Here is a 23,766-nt window from a genome sequence, read left to right as displayed (position 1 = left end):
GGGGTGAGACTGAGTAAGATGAGTAATTCTCACTCAGTTACTTATTTTTTTGTGATTTTCAGCTTAAGATTTCTTATTTCTTTACATTGATATTTAGGATGTTTCTCTGGGCTGTTAGGGGTTGCTTCCTTAGCTTTTTAGGCTTTGACTTGAGTGTGATGTAACCAGGAGTTGGTTTTTCTAACGGATATAATTTAAACTGTAGCAAATGATAAAAATTGAAAAACATTAGGCAAGGCTAGAATTTAACAACAGGTGTGCTACAGTTTTTGAAACATAATTTTCATTCTCCAGTTTCCCATTTTTATTAAAAGACAAATTATGGTAGGACTGGTTTGCTTTATTATACTTGGCTTAATTATTTGTATACAGTGCAGCAAGAATAATTATTTGCTATATAGGCCTTTTAAATTGGCTTTGATGGAACTTTGTTTCATAGAAGGAATTTGGGATAAGACTTTTTAAAGCCGAGCCCAGCCATGGATTTGTACTATCAAATACCTATGAGTTGGGCAAATTCCTTTTCTCTTGAGGTTTTAAGATAACTTGGGGTTCCTGGCCTGTTAGAAAGTGACATTCTTTACTTACTACAGATCACAAACCCTGTACAGGGACTGTGTACACAAAATATAAGGCCAGTTTTCCAAGGGCTTTATTGGTTCCATAAGTTAAGTTTGATTCCTTAAAGGAGAGCACACCATTCCAGTCAAAGCCTTGGTAAAACAACCAGTTTTTCCCATTGCGTTCTGTTACAAAAGAAAACAGAGTCTTATTGCACTGATGCAAACAACGATATTGTTGTAATTTAAGAAAACTTATAACTAGTTTTCAAATTGTAGAGGAACTAGGTAGAGAGAAACAAACACACTTTAAATCCTATTTACAAGAGTATAATTTACTTAGTTGTTAAAGGCTGTAGCTAGCTTAAGACAAGTTTTCTTGACTTCGAAAAGTAAAATAAGGATTAGCAGTGTTCTAAGCAAAAGGTAAAAACTTGTTTTTGCTTTTTATTGCTTTAATCAATTTTATTAACTTTTGTTTTGCTTGATATCTTGATATTTATAAACATTTTCGCTTTTTATGAGTTCTGTACTTCTTTTGTGTGTGTGTGTTGTTGTTGGAAACCTGCATTTGAGAGCACCTGTTAAAGTCCCACAGCTTGAATATAAACCATGTTTTGAAGAGAATTAAAACAAAATAACAATTGTCTGTAAATAACAAAATGTCCAGTTTGGATACAGTTAGAAACACAATTGACAAAGAAACTTGGTTATTTTTGTGGTTTACAATAACCCAACATATACAACCAATACTCTATTGTGTTCTGTGTTGCCAGATAATTTTGCCTAACTGTAGGCTAATGTAAGTGTTCTGAGTGTATTTAAGGTAAGCTGGGCTAAGCTGTGATGTTCAGTAGGTTAGGAATGTTTAAGTGCATTTTTTACTTGTGATAGTTCAACTTATAGTGGGTTTATCAGGACATAACCCCATCATAAGTCAAGGAGAATCTGTATTTTGGGTATATACCTAGGAGTAGAATTAATGGGTCATATGATAATTCTACACATTTGATTGATTGAGGAACCACCAAACTGTTTCCTCAGAGGCTGTACCATTTTACGTTCCCACAAACAACGCATGAGAGTTCCAATTGCTCCACATCCTTGCCAAAATTTCACAACACATAAACTCTTCCAGAAAAAAGAGGAGGGAACACTTCCCAATTCATTTTATTAGGCCAGCATTGCCCAAATACCACAACCAGAAAAAGATATGACAGGAAAAAAAACTGTAGACCAATATCCCTCACGAGCATGACATAAAAATCTTCCCCAAAATATTCGTTTTATATATAGACATATGTAAATATGATTTTATATATAGATATAAAAACATATCACAACAAAGGGGTTCATGCCAGGAATGCAAGGCTGTTTCAACATTTGAAAATCAATCATTGTAATTCACCATATTAACAGGCTAAATACGACACGTCGTATAATTATCTCAGTAGATGCAGAGAAAGGATTTGACAAAACTGAATATCCATTTGTGATTTTTAAAAACTCATAGCAAACTAGGAATAGAATGAAAATTATTTAACCCAATAAGTGGCATCTACAAAAACCTACAAGTTATATCATACTGAATGAAGAGAAATTGCATGCATTCTTCCTAAGATCAGAAGCAAGGCAAAGGTGTCCTCTTTGATCATTCTTATTCAACATTATGCTACAAGTTCTAGACAGCGCAATAAGATAAGGAAAAGAAATAAAAAGCATTCAGATTGGAAAAGAAGAAATACAACTCTATTTCCAGACATTATTGTCTATGTAGAAAATAGTACAAATCTACAAAAAAAATTACCCAGAACTAGTAAGTGAGCTAGCAAAGTTACAGGATACGTTGTCATATACAAAAGTCAGTTGTATCCTATGTACTATCTATGAACAATCAGAATTTGAAATTTTAAAATATAACATCTACAATATTGCCAAAAATGAAGTACTTAGGGGTGTGTGTGTGTGTATACATAAATATGTGTGAGATCTATATGCTGAAAAATTTAAAAAAGAAAAATAAAAGATCATCTAAATTAAGCTTGTCCAACCCACAGCCTGCGGGCCACATGCAGCCCAGGATGGCTTTCAGTGTGGCCCAACACAAATTCGTAAACTTTCTTAAAACATTGTGAGATGTTTTTGTGATTTATTTTTTTTGGCTCATCGGCTATCATTATTGTTAGCGTATTTTATGTGTGGCCCAGTACAATTCTTCTTCCAATGTGGCCCAGGGAAGCCAAAAGATTGGACGGACACCCCTGATCTAAATAAATGGAAAGACAGACCATGCTCATGGAGTAAAAAATGATGAGTTCATGTCCTTTGTAGGGACATGGATGAAGCTGGAAACCATCATTCTCAGCAAACTATCGCAAGGACAAAAAACCAAACACTGCATGTTCTTACTCATAGGTGGGAATTGAACAATGAGAACACATGGACACAGGAAGGGGAACATCACACACCGGGGCCTGTTGTGGGGTGGGGGGAGGGGGAGGGATAGCATTAGGAGATATACCTAATGTAAATGACGAGTTAATGGGTGCAGCACACCAACATGGCACATGTATACATATGTAACTAACCTGCACGTTGTGCACATGTACCCTAAAACTTAAAGTATAATAAATATATATATATATAGTTGAGATAGCAATTCTCCCTAATTTTATCTATAGATGCAACATAATCTCAATCACATTCCCAGAAAGCCCTTTTGAGGTACCAACAAGCTGATTTTAAAATTAACATGATAAAATAAAGGAGCAAAAATAGCCAAAACAATTCTGAAAAGAGAAAACAAAGTTGGGGAACTTGAACTACCCAATTTCAAGACTCACTGTAGAGCTACAGTAATGAGGAAAGTGTGGTATTGACAAAAAGCCAGAAATAAAGATCAAAAGAACAGAATAGAGAACCCCCAAATAGGCCAACACAAATGTAGTCAACTGTTTTTCTTTCCTGACTTATGGAGAAAGAAGTAAAAATAAGCAAGGGCAGGGAGAAGGCTAGAAGGAACCCTGTAGTGCTGTGTTTGAGCTGGAGATGTCAGTATGAACTTATGTTTTTTTAATTAATTAATTAATTTATTTATTTATTTATTTTGTTTTTTTGAGACGGAGTCTTGCTCTGTCGCCCAGGCTAGAGTGCAGTGGCATGATTTTGGCTTACTGCAACCTCTGCCTCCTGGGTTCAGGCAATTCTCCTGCCTCAACCTCCCAAGTAGCTGGGATTACAGGCGACTGCCACCACACCCGGCTAATTTTTGTGTTTTTAGTAGAGATGGGGTTTCACCATGTTGGCCAGGCTGGTCTCTAACAACTGACCTCAGGTGATTCGCCTGCCTTGGCCTCCCAAAGTGCTGGGATTACAGGCGTGAGCCACCGCGCCTGGCTATGTTTATATTTAAATGTGTACAGATAAATAAAGAAATAAAAATAGGTATGTGTGCACACATGGATTAGAATACATACATGAATTTCCTAGCTCTGTGACATTCCTAGCAGCGACACACCAGTAACAATGAACACACCTAATCTTAAGAGCTTGATTTCCAAATGCCATTTTCCAGCAAAAGGAACCAGATCTCCTTGGAGAAATAAATAGCGAATTCTTTGTCTGGGACAAGGAAAATACAAGATGAGCCTGGACCACCTTATAGTTCCAGGAAGTAAGAAAGTGCCCCCCGCAACTACCAATAAAAGGATGGGGTCATGTAAAGGGAACACAAGAACCAACCTGAAAGATCTAACAATAGCCAAACCTGTAACAATTTGTGCCACATAATTAATAATGTACTATTCGATTATAATACAAAGAATAAAATAAATGTCCCTTCATCCATACTGACATAAGTAAATGACTGAATAAACAAATAAGCAGGGGAGACAGGACATATCTTCCTTACAGAAGAATCCCAATTAACAACTGTGAAAGCAATGAAGGAAACAGAAAATCACTATTAGAAAAACACAGTAGTTGCTGAAGGCACGATTCACTGATGAATGCTGAAATTACTGGGCAAAACTTTAAGGAGAAACAGATTATCTGTGTAACATCAAAGCAATTCCCCTGTGGTAATTTTAAGATATGACCACAAAGTCTTTGATACCCCTCTGTCCAGAAGGTGGAGCTTAATGCCACTCCCCTTTAGTATGAGTGGGACTTTGGCTCACTTCTAATGAAAAGTATGGAAAGAGAAAAAGTAATAACTTTGCAACAGAAAAACTCAGGAGACAACATCATAACAAAGTGATCAAGATTAACATTACTAGTAATAAATCATGTTGACATAATCTTGTTTCCTGAAATAATTCAATAAGAAGGGACTAAGATTTGGTGATATCCATCCCTCAAATTCATAACCTCAATCTGCTCATGATAAAAAAAAATTAGATGAAACCAAATTGAGGAACATTCTACAATATTCATGACTATTCCTCAAAAGCATCAAGGTCATGAAAGAGAAAGACCAAGAGCTGTCACAGATTGGAAGAGACTAGGGAAACATGACAACTAAGTGCAATGTGATATCCTGGATTGGATCCTGGAACAGAAAAGGTCAGTATGCAGTAAAGGATTAATCTTGCTCAAAGAAGTTTTGGTTTTCTGTTCCTGGCTCCTAGGAGGTAACCTCTAAGCCCTTGGAATGTCCTGCTTGATAAGAATATCCTTGGTTACCTGGGGGTCTTCAGCCATGCAGTATCGCTTAACCTCTGGAGGATCTGGAGAATGAAGGTCAGCAATGCAGGCACTCAGTCATGTCTATGTAACCAACTCCCAATAAAAACTCTAGACATGGCTCAGGTAATCTGCCTGGTTGGCAATATTCCATGTGTATTGTCACACATCATTGCTCATAGAAATAAGTGCTATCTGCATTACTCTACTGGGAGAGTACAACTAGAAACTCTATGCCTGGTGTCTCTTGGACTCTGCCTGATGTGCCTCTTCCCCTTGTTGATTTCAGTGTGTGTCCTTTCACTGTAATGAACTGTAACTGTCAGTACAGTGGCTTTTCAGAGTTCTGTGAGTCTTTCTAGTGGATTATTGAATCTGAAGGTGGTCTTTGGGACCTCCAAACTCACAGTCAGTAATAAAATAACAAGGGAAATCTCAATGAAGTATGTAGTTTAATTAGTACTATTATTAATTTTGAGAAAATCTATCAGGATTATGTATAATGTTAACATTAGGGGAATATGACTGATGGGTATATGGGAACACTCTGTTATCTTTATAACTGTTCTGTAAGTATAAAATCATTTTAAAATAAGAAGATATGTAGATAGTAGTGGAAAAATACATACTTGCTAAAACTGAGAAAAAGAAAAATGGAGTGGCTATTGTAATACAAGAATTTTACCAGAATAGTGTCATTCCATAGTGATAAAAGTGTCTACTTAACAGGAGGACTTAACAATCCTAAATGCTTGTGTACTCAATAACAGAGCTTCAAAATAGACAAAGTATAAACCGGTATAACTAAAGGGAGAAATAGAAAAAATATAATTTTAGTTAGAGATTTCAATACCTCTCCCTCAATAATCGATAGAATAAATACAGTAGTCCCCCCTTATCTGTGATTTTGCTTTCCATAGTTTCAGTTACCCACAGTCAATTGCAGTCCAAAAATATCAAAGGGAAATTTCCAGGAATTAAAAATTCGTAAGTTTTAAGTTGTGCACAGTTCTCAGTAGCATGATAAAATCTTACACCATCCCACTCTGTCCTGCCTGGGAGTGAATCCTCCATTTTTTCAGCATCTTCATGCTGTATATGCTATCCACTTGTTAGTCACTTAGTAGCCATATTGGTTATCTGATCAGAAAAACAGTATATAGGGTTCAGTACTATCCATGGTTTCAGGCATCCACTCGGAGTCTTGAAACATATCCCCCGTGGATAAGAGGGGGACTACTGTATAGGAAAATCTGTAAGTCTATAGAAGGCTTGAACCCCACTATCAAAAATCTTGACTTAATTAACATTTATCGATCATGCCATACAATGATAGTAGAATACATATTCTTTATAAGTATGCATGGAACTTTTTAATAATACAGACCATATTCAGGGCCATAGAGGAAATCTCAGTTAATTTGTAAGTATCCAAGTCCTATAAAGTATGTTCTCTGACCACAATGGAATCAAATTATAAATCATAGGGAAAAATAAGTAAAAAATACTCAAATATTTGCATACTGAATAATACACTTCTAAATAACCTATGGGACAAACAAGAAATCCTAAAGTAAGTTAGGAAGTATTTTGAATGAATGAAAATGTAAAAACAATGTAAAAATATCGTTACAATACAGTATCAATGTAAAAATGTAAAAACATCAAAATATATGAGTTGCTACTAAATGAGTGCTTAGAGGATAATTTATATCACTAAAAATTTATACTACAAAAGAAGGAAAATCTTAAAGCAGTGACTGCAGCTTCAACCATAGAAACTAGAAAATGAGCACTTTTTTTTGTTTTTTTGTTTTTTTGTTTTGAGACAGAGTCTCACTCTGTCGCCCAGGCTGGAGTGCAGTGGCGTGATCTCGGCTCAGTGCAACCTCCGCCTCCTGGGTTCAAGCAATTCTCTTGCCTCAGCCTCCCGAGTAGCTGGGATTACAGGCATGCGCCACCACACCCGGCTAATTTTTGTATTTTTAGTAGAGACAGGGTCTCACCATGTTGGCACAGCTGGTCGTGAACTCCTGACCTCAAATGACCCACCCACCTCGGCCTCCCAAAATGTTGGGATTACAGGTGTGAGCCACCGTGCCTGGCTGAAAATGAGCACATTTAAGTCAAATAAGCAGAAAAAGGAAATAATAAAGAAAAGAGCATAAATCAATAAAATCCAAAATAGAAAAACAATAGAGAAAATCAAGGATACTAAAAGCTTCTTGAGAAAATCAATAAAATTGAGAAACTGCTAGCCAGACTGATCAGGAGAAAAAAAGTGAAGACACAAATTACTGATATCAAGAATGAGAGAAGAAACATCATTTCCAATTCTACAGATAAAAAGGGAATGTGACAAACAACTTCACGTTCCTAAATTAGACAACTTATGTAAAATAGACAAGTTCTTTGAAATATACAAACAAAGCTTAATGAAGAAGAATATGACAACCTGAATAGTTTCCTAACTATTAAGGAATTGAAGTTGTAGTTAAAAGCCTTTTCACAAAAGAATTCTAGGACCAAATGACTTCACTGGAAAGTTGTACCAAACATTAAAAGGAGGCATAATACCATTTCCACACTAACTCTTTCAGGGGAGGTACCACTTCCCAATTCATTCTGTGAGCCCAGCATTACCCTGATACCAAAAGCGGACAAAGAAAATACAAGAAAAGAAAACTATAGACCAGTATCCCACATAAACATATATGCAAAAATTCTTAACAAAATTTTTAGCAAAGTGAATCTAGTGAAATATAAAAATGGTAGTACGTCACGACCAAGAAGAGTTTAATTCCAGGAATACTAAATCTATCAATAGTCAATGTAATTCAAAAAATTAACAAACTAAAAAAGAAAAACTATATGATAATCTCGATGGAGAAAAAACATTTGACAAAATCTAACACCTATTCCTGATAAACTATCAACAAACCAGGAGTAGAGGCAACTTCATCAACCTGATAAAGATCATGTATGAAAAACATATAGCTAATATCATACTCAATAGTGAAAGACTAAATGTTTTCTTCTGAAGATCAAGAAAAGGGCAAAGATATACACTCTGACCACTTCTATTCAACATTATATTGTAGGTTTTAGTCAATGCAATAAGACAAAAAAAGAAAGAGCGCCTATAGTGGAAAGGAAGAAGTGAAACTATCACACTTCACAGATGACATGATTGTCTGTGTAGAAAAGCTTACAGGATTTACAAAATTACTAGAAATAATAAGTGAGTTTAGCAAGGTTATCGTATACAAGATCAACACATAAAAGTGAATTATATTTCTATGTACTAGCAAAGAAATATTGGAAATTGAAATTTAAAAATAACTGGTACCATTCAAAAGCATAGATATGAATTATTTAGAGATGAATTTGACAAGATATGTCTAAGGCTTGTACACTTGAAAACTACAAAGCACTTTTTTTTGAGACGGAGTCTCGCTCTGTCACCCAGGCTGGAGTGCAGTGGCACAATCTCTGCTCACTGCAAGCCCCACCTCCCGGGTTCACGCCATTCTCCTGCCTCAGCCTCCCGAGTAGCTGGGACTACAGGCGCCCACCACAATGCCCGGCTAATTTTTTGTATTTTTAGTAGAGATGGGGTTTCACCGTGCTAGCCAGGATGGTGTCGGTCTCCCGACCTCGTGATCCGCTCGCCTCGGCCTCCCAAAGTGCTGGGATTACAGGCGTGAGCCACCGCGCCCAGCACTACAAAGCACTTCTAAGAAAAATTAAAGACCTAAATAAATGGAATGATATGTCCTGTTTATGGATATGAAAACAATGTAATTAAGATGTCAATTCTCTCCATATAGATCTATGAATTCAGTTCAATCTCAAAATCCCAGCAGGCTTTTAATAGTAACTGACAAGGTGATTCTAAAATTTATATAGAAATTCAAAGAAAAACCAGAATAGCCAAAACATGTGTGAAAAAGAGGAATAAAGTTAGAGGATTTGCATGATCTGACTTCAAGACTTATGAAGCTACAGCAAAGAGTAATGCTACAGTAGTACAGAAGCTACAGTAATGGTGTAGTACTGGCAGTAGTGGTACTGGCATAATAGAAAACTAGAGCAGAAATAGAACCAACCAATTAATTTTTTGATAAATATATCAAGGCAATCCAATGCATTATCATTTTCAACAAATGGTTCTGGAACAACTGGACAGCCATATGCAAAACAAAATCAACCTAAATCCTTATCTTTGGAAAGGATTTACATCATATACAAAATTAATAAAAATGGATTAGGTAACCAAATATAAGAGCCAATATTATAAAACTTCTAGAAGAAAGCATAAATCTTTTTAAAAACTTTTATCTTAATGACCTTGAGCTTTGCAAAAATTTATTAACCATGACCAAAAAAGCATGAAGTATAAAAGAAAACAAAAATGAATTGAGCTTGTTAACATTAAAAACTTTTGGTCTTCTGTTATTTAAATGAAAAGGCAAACCTAGAAGAAACTGTTTACAGAATGTACATCCAACAAAGGACATATATCTAGGATATATAAAGAACACTTACAACTCAATAATAAGACGAATAACTGAGTTTACAAATCGGCAAAATATTTAAGAAGACACATCAACCAAGATGGTATACAGAAGGTACATAAACACAAGAAAAGATGCTCAACAGCATTACTTATTAGGGAAGTGTAACTTAAAACCACAGTGAAATACCACTACACCCCCATTAAATGACTAAAATTAAAAATAATAATCATACCCAATGAAGCAACTGCAGCACTTATATACTGCTGGTTAAAATGTAACATAGTACAACCACTTTGGAAAGCAGTTCGACAATTTCTTAAATAATTAAGTATATACCTACCATATGACTAAGCCATTCACTCCTATGCATTTACTCAAGAGAAATGAAAACTATGTCCACACAGACTTGTAAACAAATGTTCACATCGGTTTTATTTGTAATAGCCAAAAGCTGGAAATACAAATTTCCATCAAAACATGAATGGATAAACAAATTCTGGTATGTCCATATAATGAAATAACACTTAGCAATAAAAAGGAATGAACATAGACGCATATAACAACATGAATGAATCTCAAACTTATTATGCTGGATGGAAGGAGCCAAACAAGAGTACCTATAGTATTATTCCATGTGTATAAAATTGTAGGAAATGCAAACTAATCTATAACAATAGAAAACAGATCCATGATTGCCTGTGGATGTGGGAAGAATGTGGGGAAAGGGGGCTGAATGACAAAGAGGCATAAGGAAACTTTTTTGGGGTGATTGATATGTTCATTATTTGTATTGTCATGATGGTTGGAAAGGTGCACACGTCAAAACTCATCAAATTGTACACTTTAAACAAGTTCCACTTTTTGTATGCTAATTCTACCTCATTAAAACTGTAAAATATGTTTTGGGGACAATGGGAGAAATTTGGAAATGGACTGGATATATCATAGAATTAGATTGATAATGATATTCCAGGTATGTGGGAGAATGTCCTTATTTTTAGGAGATGAATGCTCAATTATTTATGGTTATAATGTTATATCTATAACTTACCACTGGTATTTCAGGAAAAATTACATATAAATTGTTAAATCTAGATGGATGTTATATAGGTTGTACTGTGTTTTCAATATTTCTACATGATTGAAAATACACATAATTAAGATGTGAGGGAAATAATGTTATATTGTTTTATTGTCCATCTTCTTCTTTGGGTATATATATATATAATCTTTATTAACCTGGAATGCAACCAAATCTTCTCTGGGAAAGTCTCCAGGGAGGGAGACATTCTCTATCTTTACTATCCTGGAATGTAAATAAATCTGAGCAAATTGCTTGTTAATGTCTAAACATGAAGAACATGAGATTCAAGGAGAATTGTCTCTGAAGACAAGGCTAGAGTCAATCATACAAAACTGAAAAGAATAATGATGTGAAATGAATGTTGATTGGTAGAAGATGAATGTAGAAGATGACAAAGACATCTTACATATGCATAATTGATGTCCCTGAAGAAGAGAAGAAATGGATCAGAAAAAATGTTAAGCAAAATAAAACTTCCTTGAAATGAATGATTGGAATGGCTCACTATAACTCAGGTAAAATTAATACACAAAGATCAGGACCAAAGCATATGCTTCCATAGATCCTTAACTTCAAGAATAAAAAAAGAATCACATGGCAGAAAGGCACATTATATACAAGAAAAAAGACAGCAAGTTTGTCTAAGACTTCTCAATAACATCACTCAATTTTAGAAGAGCAGCATCTGCCAAATTCTCAGGAAAAGAAAGTATAAATATGTCAATCAGGGAAGCATAATAACTATGAGTATTATGGAATAAGGGATGCATGCACAATTTATAGAAGTAGCTGGGGAAGGTTTAGAAGGGGGAGTTAGAAGACTAAAGAAATCACTAAACCAGCCCTTTTGAGACATTAGCATGGGTGGATAAATCAGAGCTTTCAGGAAAATCTGAGAAGCCAGGCACATCTAGCTGCTGATGTGGGACTGCCATGAGAAGCTGGTTGAGAAGTCCATGAGAAGCTTTTGTGAGCCTGCAGCCAAGCATCTGGTGGTAGACCTGGGGCTACTGTTGGTCAGCAGGGCTGGAAGATGGAAAGAAGGGCTGGATATAGAGTGGAAGATAGGAAAAATTGGAACCTGCTGGGTACCTCTGCATCTGTCCTTCACTGTCTCTAATTTCAAAGACTTTCACAGCAATAGTTGCTCCTTCCCTTTGACCTTCCAAATCTCATGTAATTTCTACTTTAGCCAACTCTTATTTCTCAGTATAACCCAAACGACAGAATAATCTAGTCCAATGGCTTGATATTTTTCTGAGAAAAATTGCTTCATGGTGAAGTAACACCACCTGAATTCAGAAATTCCTCTGAGTTTGCTCAATTGCTTTGTTTAAATTTACTTCCAAAATAGCATTCATCAAAGCCAACAACAACCTCTGTGTCATAAAATCAAGAACCAATTTTCCATCCTCATATGAATTGATGTCTAATTTGGACAAGTCCTCCATTAAAACACTTGTTGGAAACACTGTTCTCTATGAGCCCCTTGCTCACCTGGTATGTTTTTACCTCTCTGGCTGCTCCTTCTCATTATCTTCTATAGACATATCCTTCTCGACCCAAAGCACAAGCTTTGGTCTTAGGCCTGCTTTTCCTGTTACTCCCTACATTTTCTTTAGATAGCTGGATGACACTAAGATGCCGGAAACAAGCTCTCAAATCCCACCTCAGTGTCCCAAGCACAGAGAGTTGTAGGGGGACCTGTGCGGGCTCAGGAAGTGAGGTGTATCTAATACCCATTAAGAAATTCTCTCCATGCATAGTTCTAAGAGCTCTACACAATATGCATTAACTTCTTGTTAATGAACTGTGTACCTGCAAAAAAGATACGTGGAAATCCTAATCCCCAGAACCTCAGAATACAATTTTATTTGGAAATAGAGTACAGAGGTAATTAAGTTAAAATGGGGCCATTAAAGTGAACCCCACTCCAATATAACTAGTGTCCTTATAAAAGGGGAAATTTGGAAACAGAGCCAGACACACAGAGGGAACATGATGTGAAGAAACACAGGGAGAAAACAGCCATCTGACAGGAATAATGCATCTATAAGCCAAATAACACCTGAGGCTCTCAAAAGCTAGGAGAGAGGCATGGAACCGTTCCTTCCCTAGCACCTTCAGAGGGAGCATGACCCTGCTGACACCGTGATTCGGATCTCCAGCCTCAAGAACAATGAGACAATTTCTGCTGTTTTAGGCTGCCCAATTTGTGGTACTTTGTTATAGCAGCCCGAGGAAAGAAATATGCTTCTTAGTCAAATCTATGATAGGTGCTAGTGTGTACATCTTTTATAGATGAAAACCATCAGGACAGAGGTTAACTAACTTTCCCAAGGTCACATAAACTAGTAAATTGGTAGAGCCACGATTGAAACCCTGGCAGATGGGTTCCTGAGCCTATCTACCTAACCACTATGCAAACTATCTTTTAATATTTTTAGCAGCATTGTTCCCAGTGACAAAAAAGGGTTGAAAATGGGAGTGAATAAATTTTAACAATGCAAATAGTTTAATACATTATTGTATATCCACCCCATAAACTATCATGCAACCATTCAAAACAAATATTGTTGAATAATAATAAAGCAAGCTGCAGAGATGGTTGTATGTTATGATCCCATTTTTGAAAATCAAAGGAGGAAACAATCTTATATAACTTCTGATTACAAGCATGGGAACGTATGTATGTCTATATATGATTATGAGCACAGAGCAGAGATTAAAACATGAAAGTGTTCACAGTAGTTTATTAGTATTGGTCATCTGTTAGGGAAGAATAGTGGAGGAAGAAATGCAGTAAATAATCAATGTATCAGTTAGCTTTTTGCTGGGTTGGTATCATGCTGCCCAAAACTTAGTGACTTAAAACAGTTAACGTTTTAATCCATTATTCTGGTAGTTGTTTGGGATGGCTGGGATGGATGGCAGAACCTTCCTAATCTGGGCCAGTGTATTATTAACCTATTACTGTGTAACAAATTACCCTAAAATTTAGCAACTTAAAACAACATTTATTGTCTTGCAGTTTCTGTGGGTCAGGAATTCGTGTGGCTCAAAAGATGCCTCTGGCTGAAGGTCCCTCATGAGTCAAGCTATCTGGCTTACAGTCAAGCTGTTTGGCTGTGGTCCTCATCTAAAGGCTAAACTGGGGGAGGATATGCTTCAAAGTTCACTCATGTGGACCTTTCCACAGGGCTATCTCATGATGTAGCAGCAGGTTTCCCCTATGATGAGCCATCTGAGAGAGTAAGCAAGCACCCAAAATGGAAGCCACAGTCTTTTTGTAACTAATCTTGAACATGACATCCCATTACCTCTGCCTTATTCTATTCACTAGAACCAAGTCACTAATTCCAGTCCAAACTCAAGAGGAGGGGATTATATAAGAGTGAGAATACCAGGAGGTGGGGATCATTCAGGGTCATCTCAGAGACTGCCAGCCAAAGTTGCCTTGACCAAGACTGGATGCCTAGGATAGCTTCATTCATATGTCCAGCAGTTGAAAATCTGGTTGGTGTAGGGTATCTCAACTGGGATGGCTGGTCTTTGCTCCATTACTGCTCCATGTGATCGCTCTCATTTTCCAACAGCACAGTTCAGGCTTTTCCACACATGGGTTCAGGATTCCAAAGAGCTGCAAAAGTGGGCAAGCCTCATTGTGCAGGCACTTCTCAAGCCTCTGCTTGTATCATACTTGTTAATGTCCCATTGGCCAACAAAATAGCCAAGCTCAGTTGCAGGGGTTGAAGAAATAGATTCTACCTCTTGATGGGTGAAGTGGCAAAGTCACACTGAAAAGGGCACATATTCTGATAGTAGGAGACAATGGAGACTGTCCAGACTTCTAGTTTCTGCCTAGCATGTAGACATCTGGAAAGAACACTGCTCCCATCTTTATAACAAGAACAAAGCTGGGTAATCTGCAAAAACATAAGTTTTCTCGAACCCATCAGAGAGCTAAGATTACAGAGCAACCAACTAGCTTGAAATATAATAAAAGACAAGTGCCTCTCCTGGGCCATCTGTGGTACAGCAGGAAGGAAGATGAGGCCACTATACAAGCAGTAAGAATTCAACAAGAATTTTAAATGAATTGCTAAAGGCTGAGTGCGGGAGACTCATGAGAGCTGTAGACCTAAGGGTAGTTGGTCTCTGCTTGCAGGCTCTTCTCCATAGTCATCCACTGAGTGCTCTCAAGAAACACGGGGACAAGGAAGAAGACTGGAGAAAGCCTACCTCCGTGAGGTAGGCCTGCAAGGGGGCTGCTGCTAATATAGAAATGGCACAAAGCTCCAATGAAACCCTACTCCCCTACAGAACAAAATCCTTAAGCCACTAAAGGAAGTGCAGCAAACCCTGTTGCCCTCAGGACACAGGTAAAGATTCACTGTGACTAGAGTGAGGGAAATGGAAAAAAAAATTCCACCCATGATAAAAGGGCAGGAAATCATCCTGGGCCCAGATCATTAAAGGCCTTCTACCAGTGGAAGAGGGCAGGATCACTAAAAAATCCCACCCTCAAGACCCAGGGATTCATGGCCTGACAAAAACTGAGGCTGGCCCAAGACAACCCCTGCCCCCCAACTCACCAGGTCAGCAAGAAACAAGTAATAACAGTTGTCTACTACTAACATAGAGGCAACAACATGGAGAGAGACCCTCCCTGAGATGCAGGCACACAGGAAAGGCCTACAGGCCTAAAGGCAAGTGTGGTCTGGGAAAAATAAAAATTCTCTGGGCAAACCAGTGCCTACCTCAAGCATGAGATAACAATAGAGGAATTTTAAGTCTATGGTACAGCAAAGGTAACACTGGCAACAAAGAAACACAAACTCAGCCCAACTCCTGATTAGATGGATTCAATCTCCCCATGCTAATGGCCTATCAAAAGGGCAACCATGGCTGTTTCCAGGGATAATTACTATTTACCTCAGTTTCTACTGTCCTACATACAACATCTGTGACATTCAGCCAAAAATTATTAGATGGAAAAGAGCAAGAGAAGACAACAACAGACCTAGACTCAGTTGACCTAGTAGTTGGAACTATCAGACAGGGAGTTAAAAATAACTATGATTAATATGTTAGAGGGTATTATGGGCTGAATGTTTGCATCCCCCCCAAAATTCATATGTTAAAATCCTAATCCTCAATGTGATGGTATTAGGAGGTGGAGCCTTTGGGTGGTAGTTAGGTAATGTGGGTGGAGACCTCATGAATGGGATTGGTGCCCTTATAAAAGGGATCCCAAAGAGTTCTCTAGCTGTAGACATGGGAAAATGCAACAAGTGAGCAGTTTGCAACCTTGAAGAGGGGCGTCACCAAGACCTAACCTTGCTAGATTCTGATCTCAGACTTCCAGGCTCCAGAACTGTGAGGAATAAATTTCTGTTGTTTATAAGCCACCAAGTCTATGGTGCTTTATTATAGCAGCTCAAACTGACTAAGACAAAGGGTAGAGGGGAAAACATGAACATGCATGAAAAGATGGGGAATTTCAGCAGATATATGAAAATTCTAAGAATCAAATGGAAATATTACAAATAAAAATAAAACATAACTGAGTTGAAGAATGCCTTCAATGGGTTCATCAGTAGACTTGACAAAGCCAGGGTGAGAGAAAAAACATCAGTGAATTTGAAGACAGATCAATAGAAATTATCCTAACTGAAACACAAAGAGAAATAAAGACTGAAGAAGGACACATATACAGGGATGAAGACATCTGTAGCATTTTTCTACCTAACACATGGTGTCTTCTGGTCACAAATTATTCACATTACCACCCCATGCAAAATGTGTTCACCCCTATTCCAGGACCTCCAAATTTCTCATCCAAAACTGTGGCATCAAGCTCCAATCCAGAATCTCAAGTCTTCTGTATCAGGTTCAGTTGTGGCTGAGGTTCCTTGGGTACAGTTTTTCAGTTTCTTGATCCAGATACCTGTGAGCTAAATGACAAGTTACATGCCCCCCAACACACACCCAATATATACAATGGTGGGATAGGTACAGGATAACTGTAATAGACACTCCCATTCAAAAAGAGGAGGACCACGAGGCACATATCAGTCACTGTTCCATAACGATTCTGAAATCCCACAGAGCAAATGTTGTCGGTTCCCTTGTCTCCAGGGGCAGATACGTTTCTTGATTAGGGCACAGTTCTCCCTGGGAATGGCTCCCCAGCTCATTTTAATATATTGTTCTTGGGTCTTCCCTCTGAGATGCCCTTCATTTTCCATAAGAAATGGACCATGTTTGCATCTGAGTAACTTTCTCAGCATGTATACTATTCATAGAAGTTAGGGAGGGGAATCCAGAGGCCACTTTTCATTTTGAACTGTTTCAGTCCCTGGAAGTCCAACCTGGAGGTAGTTTTACTAGTAAAACTCTATTAAAAACTTTGTGAGTTTCCTATGAATCTGGTTTGGATCTACTCCTTTCCCCAAATGCCACATCAGCAATTCTTTTTAAGATAGGTCTCTCTCCACTTTGAGTAGTATGTCAGGCTTCTATGGGACAACGTCATGAAGATTTTTAGAAGCCCTTAAGTTTAGCTGAGATGGTCTCCTAAGCACCAACTGAACTATTTCACACACTGTAATAGAGTCTTACAGACACAACCATGATTTGATCTTTACCCTGAGGCCATTTTTTACCTTGAGAATAGTTAGATAGCTGGAGAGACTAGTGATGTGAAAGCATTATTTTTCAACCCAGCAATCCTTGGCTTTTCCACATTTCTTCTGAATTCTGCTTGCCAAAGAAACAGTTATTTCTTTAGTTCATTTCTCTCTTTCTGTATCGTATCATATGCAGCTAAAAGAAGCAAACTGATACTTCCCATATTCTGCTGCAAATCTCCTTAGCCAGATCCACCAGTTCGTTTGGTCCATTCTCTATCTTCCCACAGAGTATGGTGATGACTTTTTCTATATCTTTCCCTACTAAATAACATGGGTTGCCATCTATCCAACCTTTGTTATTTGAGGAAAAACAGTTTTCCTCACTGTTTTTCCAGTTTCTACGTGCCACTCAGACCCAAAGCCAATGCCACATGTCACGTTTTGGTCCACTATGCCCCCTCCCCCAAACATATACTTTCAAATATTACTTAGCATTTTCTGTACAACAAACTAACCCCAAAACTCATGTTGCTTAAAACTATCATCATTTTATTTATCTCACAATTCTGTAAATCAGCTGGAATAACTGGTATGGCTCTTCTGGGCTAGGCTGGCTCAGCTGGGGCTAGAGGTCTTGGAAAACCTCACTCCCAATTCTGACAATTGGCAGGCTACTTGGTCTAAGGGGCCTCAGCAAGGCTGGCTCACCACTGCTCCATGTGGTGGCTCCTCACCCCCGAGTAGGGCAATTTGAGATTCTTCAGGTTTGCAAAGAGCAGCAAGAGAGGGTAAGCTTCAAGGCAGGCTTTGCACACTTCTCAAGCTTCTTATTGATTCTTTGCTAATTTCCATTGGCCAAAGAAAGTCACATGGCCAAGTTCAAAGTCAAGTAGTAGACAAATAGACGCTACTTGGGATGGGAGGAATCTGTGGCTACTTTGCATTGTACCACAATGAAAGAAAACAAGATACTATGTCATGGAAACCAGTACGAATGACAGGATTATATTTGTGTGTTCTTATAAAATTATATCTGCAGATGTGTGTATACATAAAACCAAAGTGACTTTTAAATTGTGGATTCACTTGATAGAAATATTCAATAAGAAACATATTTGATAGACATATTCAGTAAGAAACATTTGATGGACATAATTATTCTAAATTTGAAAAAAAGTGTAATATTCCTCCTGTTCTGCACTGTGTTCTGCCACAAACACCCTATGGAACTGAAAGTAGGTCTACTCACCAGTTATATTATTTTGCTGCACTACCTTTCATTTTGTTATCACTTTAAATTGCTTAATATAACACAGTAAACCTGACCATCATTTACATAATTTTGCACTCTCCTTCCTATAAAGAATTTGGTAACAATTTAACTTATAATACTTTCTATAGGAAGGCTTTTCCTAACACACCAAACTGACAACATTTTTCCCAGTATGACTTTTACTATATTTCATGAGGCTGTGCAAATTCTCTCTCCTTCAATGCATTTTTAAGAGAGTTTCTTCTGAATAATTTTTTTCCATCTCAAGTGAGATAGCCTGATGCTTTTCCTTATACAATGTATTAATATAGGATCTGTCTTGGATGAATTTTATAATATATAGTTAGACCTGACTTTTGTCAGCCTTATAAGGCTCTCATTTTCAAGAAACAGGATTACTTTCATGTATGAATATTGCGATGCATACTGAGAACTGATTTCTGGGTGAACCCCTTTCCACAGTCGCTGCATTTATACGGTTTATCTCCAGTATGAATTGTCTGATGTTTATTGAAATTTGACCTATCAGTGAAGGCTTTCCCACATTCTGCACATATATATGGTTTCTCCCCTGTGTGAATTCGTTGATGTACTTTGAGATGTGGTTTCTTGGAGAAGGATTTCTCACAGTCAGGACATTTATAAGGCTTCTCTGTAGTATGAATTCTCTGATGTGTAATCAACTCTGACTTCTGGATGAAGGCCCTCCCACAATCAGCACAAACATAGGGTTTCTCTCCAGTGTGAATGGTCTGGTGTTTATTGAAATTTGACCTGTCGGTGAAGGCCTTCCCACATTCAGCACATATATAAGACTTTTCTCCAGTATGAGACTTCTGGTGAGTATTGAGATTTGACCTGTTGGTGAAAGCCTTCCCACATTCAGTGCATATATAGGGTTTCTCTCCTGTATGAATTCTCTTATGCATCTGGAGTTGTGACTTAGAAGGGAAAGATTTCCCACAGTCACTGCATTCATAAGGCTTCTCTCCAGTATGAATTCTTTGATGTGCAATCAAGTGTGCCTTCTGGATGAAGGCCTGCCCACATTGAGTACAGATATAGGACCTCTCTCCTGTATGAATTCTCTGATGCATCCTGAGTGTTGATTTTTGGGTAAAGGCTTTCCCACACTCACTGCATTTGTGATGTCTCTCTCCAGTGTGAATTTTCTGATGTATACTGAGGGCTGAGTTCAGGGAGAAGCCTTTACCACATTCACTGCATTCAAAGAGTTTTTCTCCAGTATGAGTTGTCTGATGCCTGAGTAGAGATGACACCTGGAAAAATGATTTCCCACATTCATTGCATTTATAGGGTTTCTCTCTAGTATGAGTTTTCTCATGCATAATTAATTCTGAATTCTGGATGAAGGCCTTCCCACATTTAGTACATATGTAGAGTTTTTCATCTCTATGAACTCTCAGATATATACTGAGTAGTGGCTTCTGTGTAAAAACATTTACACATTTGCTAAGCTCATGAGGTTTTTCCACAGTATGAATTTTCTGAGGAGCAAAGAAATGTGACCTCTGGGTGAAGATCTTCCCAAATTCAGTACATGTGTTTGCTTTCTCTCCAATGGGAAATTTCACATTTTGACTGAGTGAGTGTTTGAGGCTGAGGACTTTTCCACATTGATTACGTTCACAGAACTTCACTCCTGTATGTGTATTTTCGTGGTGACTATAAGAAGAGTTCTGGGTAAAAACTTGACCATGCCCAACAGTTTTATCCAGGTTCTTTGCTGCATTGCTTTTATTATGAATATGTAAGTCTAAATTATGCTTAAAACTCTTCCCAAATGAATCACGTTTATGGGGTCTTTTCTGTGAAAGAATGAGATTTGGGCTTGGATGAACAAATTTTCCAAAGTCTTTATATTCATAATCCCACTCTGTATTCAATATTTTCTTATTCAGGAAAGTAGTGCGACTCAGAAGTTTGTTGTGTTTTTCCTGACATCTCTTTATCTGTTCAGCATCTTGCCACAATTCTTCTAAAATAGAGTATAATGAATCATCTCTTGTGTCTTCACCCTCCATTTCACTATGAAATGTAGATTTCCCAGAAATTCTCCTCTGGGAAGGCTTAATTCCAAATTTCCCATCTAAAAAGAGAAAGAAAAAGTAAAATTGACACAAACAATAGACCGCAAGAGATTAAAAGGTACACATAAGCTAATACAAATTGAACACGTGGAAATCAGTAAATCTCATGATGACAATGATGACAGGAAATACATATATAGCACTTTTATGTGCCAAACTCTTACACGACACTTACAATATTCCAGGCACCATTCTAAGAAATATATGCAGTCAAACATTGCTTGACAACAGGGATACAGTCTGAGAAAGCTGTCATTAGGCAATTTCGTTGTTGTGCAAACATCATAGAGTATACAGTACTTATAAAAACCCAGATGGTATAACCTACTACACATCTAGGCTATATGGTATAGAATATTGCTCCTATGCTACAAACCCATATAGCATGTGACTGTACTGAATACGGTAGGCAACTATAATACAGTAGTAACTATTTGTGTATTTAAACATATCTAAACATAGAAAAGGTAATGCATTGCACTACAACGCAGCAATAGCCATGATGTATGTAGGTGATAGGCATTTTTCAATTTCATTACAATCTTAAGTCACTCAATATCATTATGTGGTACATGACTGTACATATGAATTCATTTAATCCTTTCAGAGGTCCTATGAGGTATCTATTATTACTATCCACCTTTTGTAGATAAGAAAAGTGAAGCTCATGACAGTTACATAATTTGCCATAAAACATGGTTATTAAGTGTTGGAGGCTGGCATTCAACATAAGCAGTCTAGTCCTATTTTGGTAGGAAGCTTGGCTATTAGGTAGGGTGGACAGAAGATTGATAATACAAGAGTTTTCAGGGGAAAGATCTAGGAGGGCCTAGGCTTGGAGTTTAAGTCCTCATTAGCTTTCAATTCTTTTTTTTTCCCACTAATAGATGATACTTATATTGAATCCTGGTATGTGTACAAGTCCAAAAATGCATACACATATATCTTCTTGCCTAAATATTAAATATAACCATCAGCTTACTTCTGACATTGTGTTTAAGAGTGAGAACCCTGATTGACAAGGATGAGTGTTCACACTTTGAATCTTGCTCTCTGCAACAACTCTTCTCGATGGGTTTCAATTCTTTAATTCTGTGGGGCTTCTAATATAGGTAGGTCCTTTGCTATGTGCTTAAAGGTTTTCTTCATAGGGACTAAAGGTGCATGTCTTACTTTGTTGACACCACACTGTTCTTCTAACAAGCACTGCTTGTAAAAGATAACAAAAAATGTTTATTGAATTTAATAGAGGGGGTGATAACTACAAATTTAAGTGGTCCTATTACTGTCTTTCATGGAGCTGGCTCAATACAAAGTGAAGAATGAATATGATCAAAATACAATAAATGAATGAATTTTACTTCACCTTGATGACAAAATTCTCCATATTTTTCTTTTCTTTATTCTTTTTGAAATAGAGTCTCACTCTGTTACCCAGGCTGCTGGAGTGCAGTGGTACAATCATAGCTCATGGCAGCCTTGTACTCTTGGGCTCAAATGATCCTCCTGCCTCAGCCTCCCAAGTGTTGGGGACCATGTCCCACCAAGCCAGCTAATTTTTACATAATTTGTTTTTAGACAAGGGGTCTCACTATGTTGCCCAGGCTGGTCTCAAACCCCTAGCCTCAAGCCATCCTCCTGCCTCAGCTTCCTGAGTAGCTGGGATTGCAGAACTTTTTTTTTCTGTTATAACAAATGCTCTGCTATTTATACTCATTTTCAATTCTAAATCCTCACTAATCTTGCTTATCAGCAAAAATCCAAAATTTATGTGATAAAATAATTTATTCATGTCTATAAAAATATTGTAGTCATAGCCATCCTAACCTATACAAACAATAAATAGATGTCTATACTCCGACTCTACATCCAGGTGTAATTGTTTTCTTGGACCTACATTATATATATATATCTAACAAAAAAATAGCAGAAAAGACAAGTCATCTCTGGTAGAGACTGAAAGCTACCCACTAGAATCTGTTACCCCATTCTTTTGCATTTAACAGAGTAGCATCCAGGCATATGGATGCCCAGTCATAGAGCATTTCTTAGCCTCCTTTGAAATTAGTGTGGCCATGTGACAATGTTCTCATCAAGAGAATTTGAGAGAAAATGATGGTGCCACTTTCAGATGGGAGCACTGAGACCACAGGCATGTTTTCTCCACACCCGCTTCTACCTTCTTGCTTACTAAAACCTGGACTTGGCAGAAACACAGAGTCAAGCACGCAGATCCCACAAAAATCCTAAGAGATGGTGGAGTAATGTGTGTTGGAAGGAACTTGGATTCCTGAACAATCATGAGCAATGAGGTTTCCTATAAGAGGGAAATACAATTCCTTACTATTTTAGTCACTATATTTGACAATCTATTGCTACAAATTAGCATTAGTATAATTCATACATTATTCTTGCCCAGAGTGGGAATTACAGATGTTTCCATTCCTAGTACAGTGCATGAGACATACTAGATTACTGATAAATAATTTTAACATGAATAAATTATACCACTGACTTTTTCAATAAGAGATTTTTAGATACTGAGAATGCTCTGAGTCATCAAATCCACTTATCCCCTTTTAGTCGGTTTGATACTGTACTTCAGACACATGTCCCATCCAAAATCTCATCCTCCTATTCTTAGGTTGCATTTGTATTCTCACACATCTGGCTTTAATTTATTCTGGAGATACTAAGCACTGGATTCCTAGGCATGGTTTCAGAAGCAGTTCTACTTTTTACTTTATTTAAATTATAAATCCCTTGCTGTACCAGACAATTTTTTTTATGTCACTAGTACCAATGTTCATCGTAAAAAATTTGCTCCTGCAATAAAAAGCTTCTTTATACCTCTCCTGAGCCCCCGATTCTATGAAGAGTACGTAAATGAAGAGTCATCA

General features: G+C 37.4%; 1 protein-coding gene across 6 annotated transcripts in view; it reads right to left on the bottom strand.

Moving 5' to 3' along the window:
* Positions 1 to 1,692: 1,692 nt before the first annotated feature.
* The window catches only part of ZNF81 (zinc finger protein 81), a 104,883-nt gene continuing 82,809 nt past the window's right edge, over positions 1,693 to 23,766 (bottom strand). For all 6 annotated transcript variants that reach the window (XM_034950191.3, XM_003812150.6, XM_008964556.6 and 3 more), the window contains one exon: positions 1,693 to 20,865. In XM_034950191.3, coding sequence (XP_034806082.1) covers positions 19,157 to 20,865 — 1,709 coding nt within the window. In that variant the 3' untranslated portion in view covers positions 1,693 to 19,156. The remainder of the gene's footprint in view (positions 20,866 to 23,766) is intronic.

The sequence above is a fragment of the Pan paniscus genome, chromosome X (assembly GCF_029289425.2).
Source record: "Pan paniscus chromosome X, NHGRI_mPanPan1-v2.0_pri, whole genome shotgun sequence".
NCBI lineage: Eukaryota > Metazoa > Chordata > Mammalia > Primates > Hominidae > Pan > Pan paniscus.
Note: the sequence above shows the minus strand (reverse complement) of the source record. Positions and strands in the feature narration are given on the sequence as shown.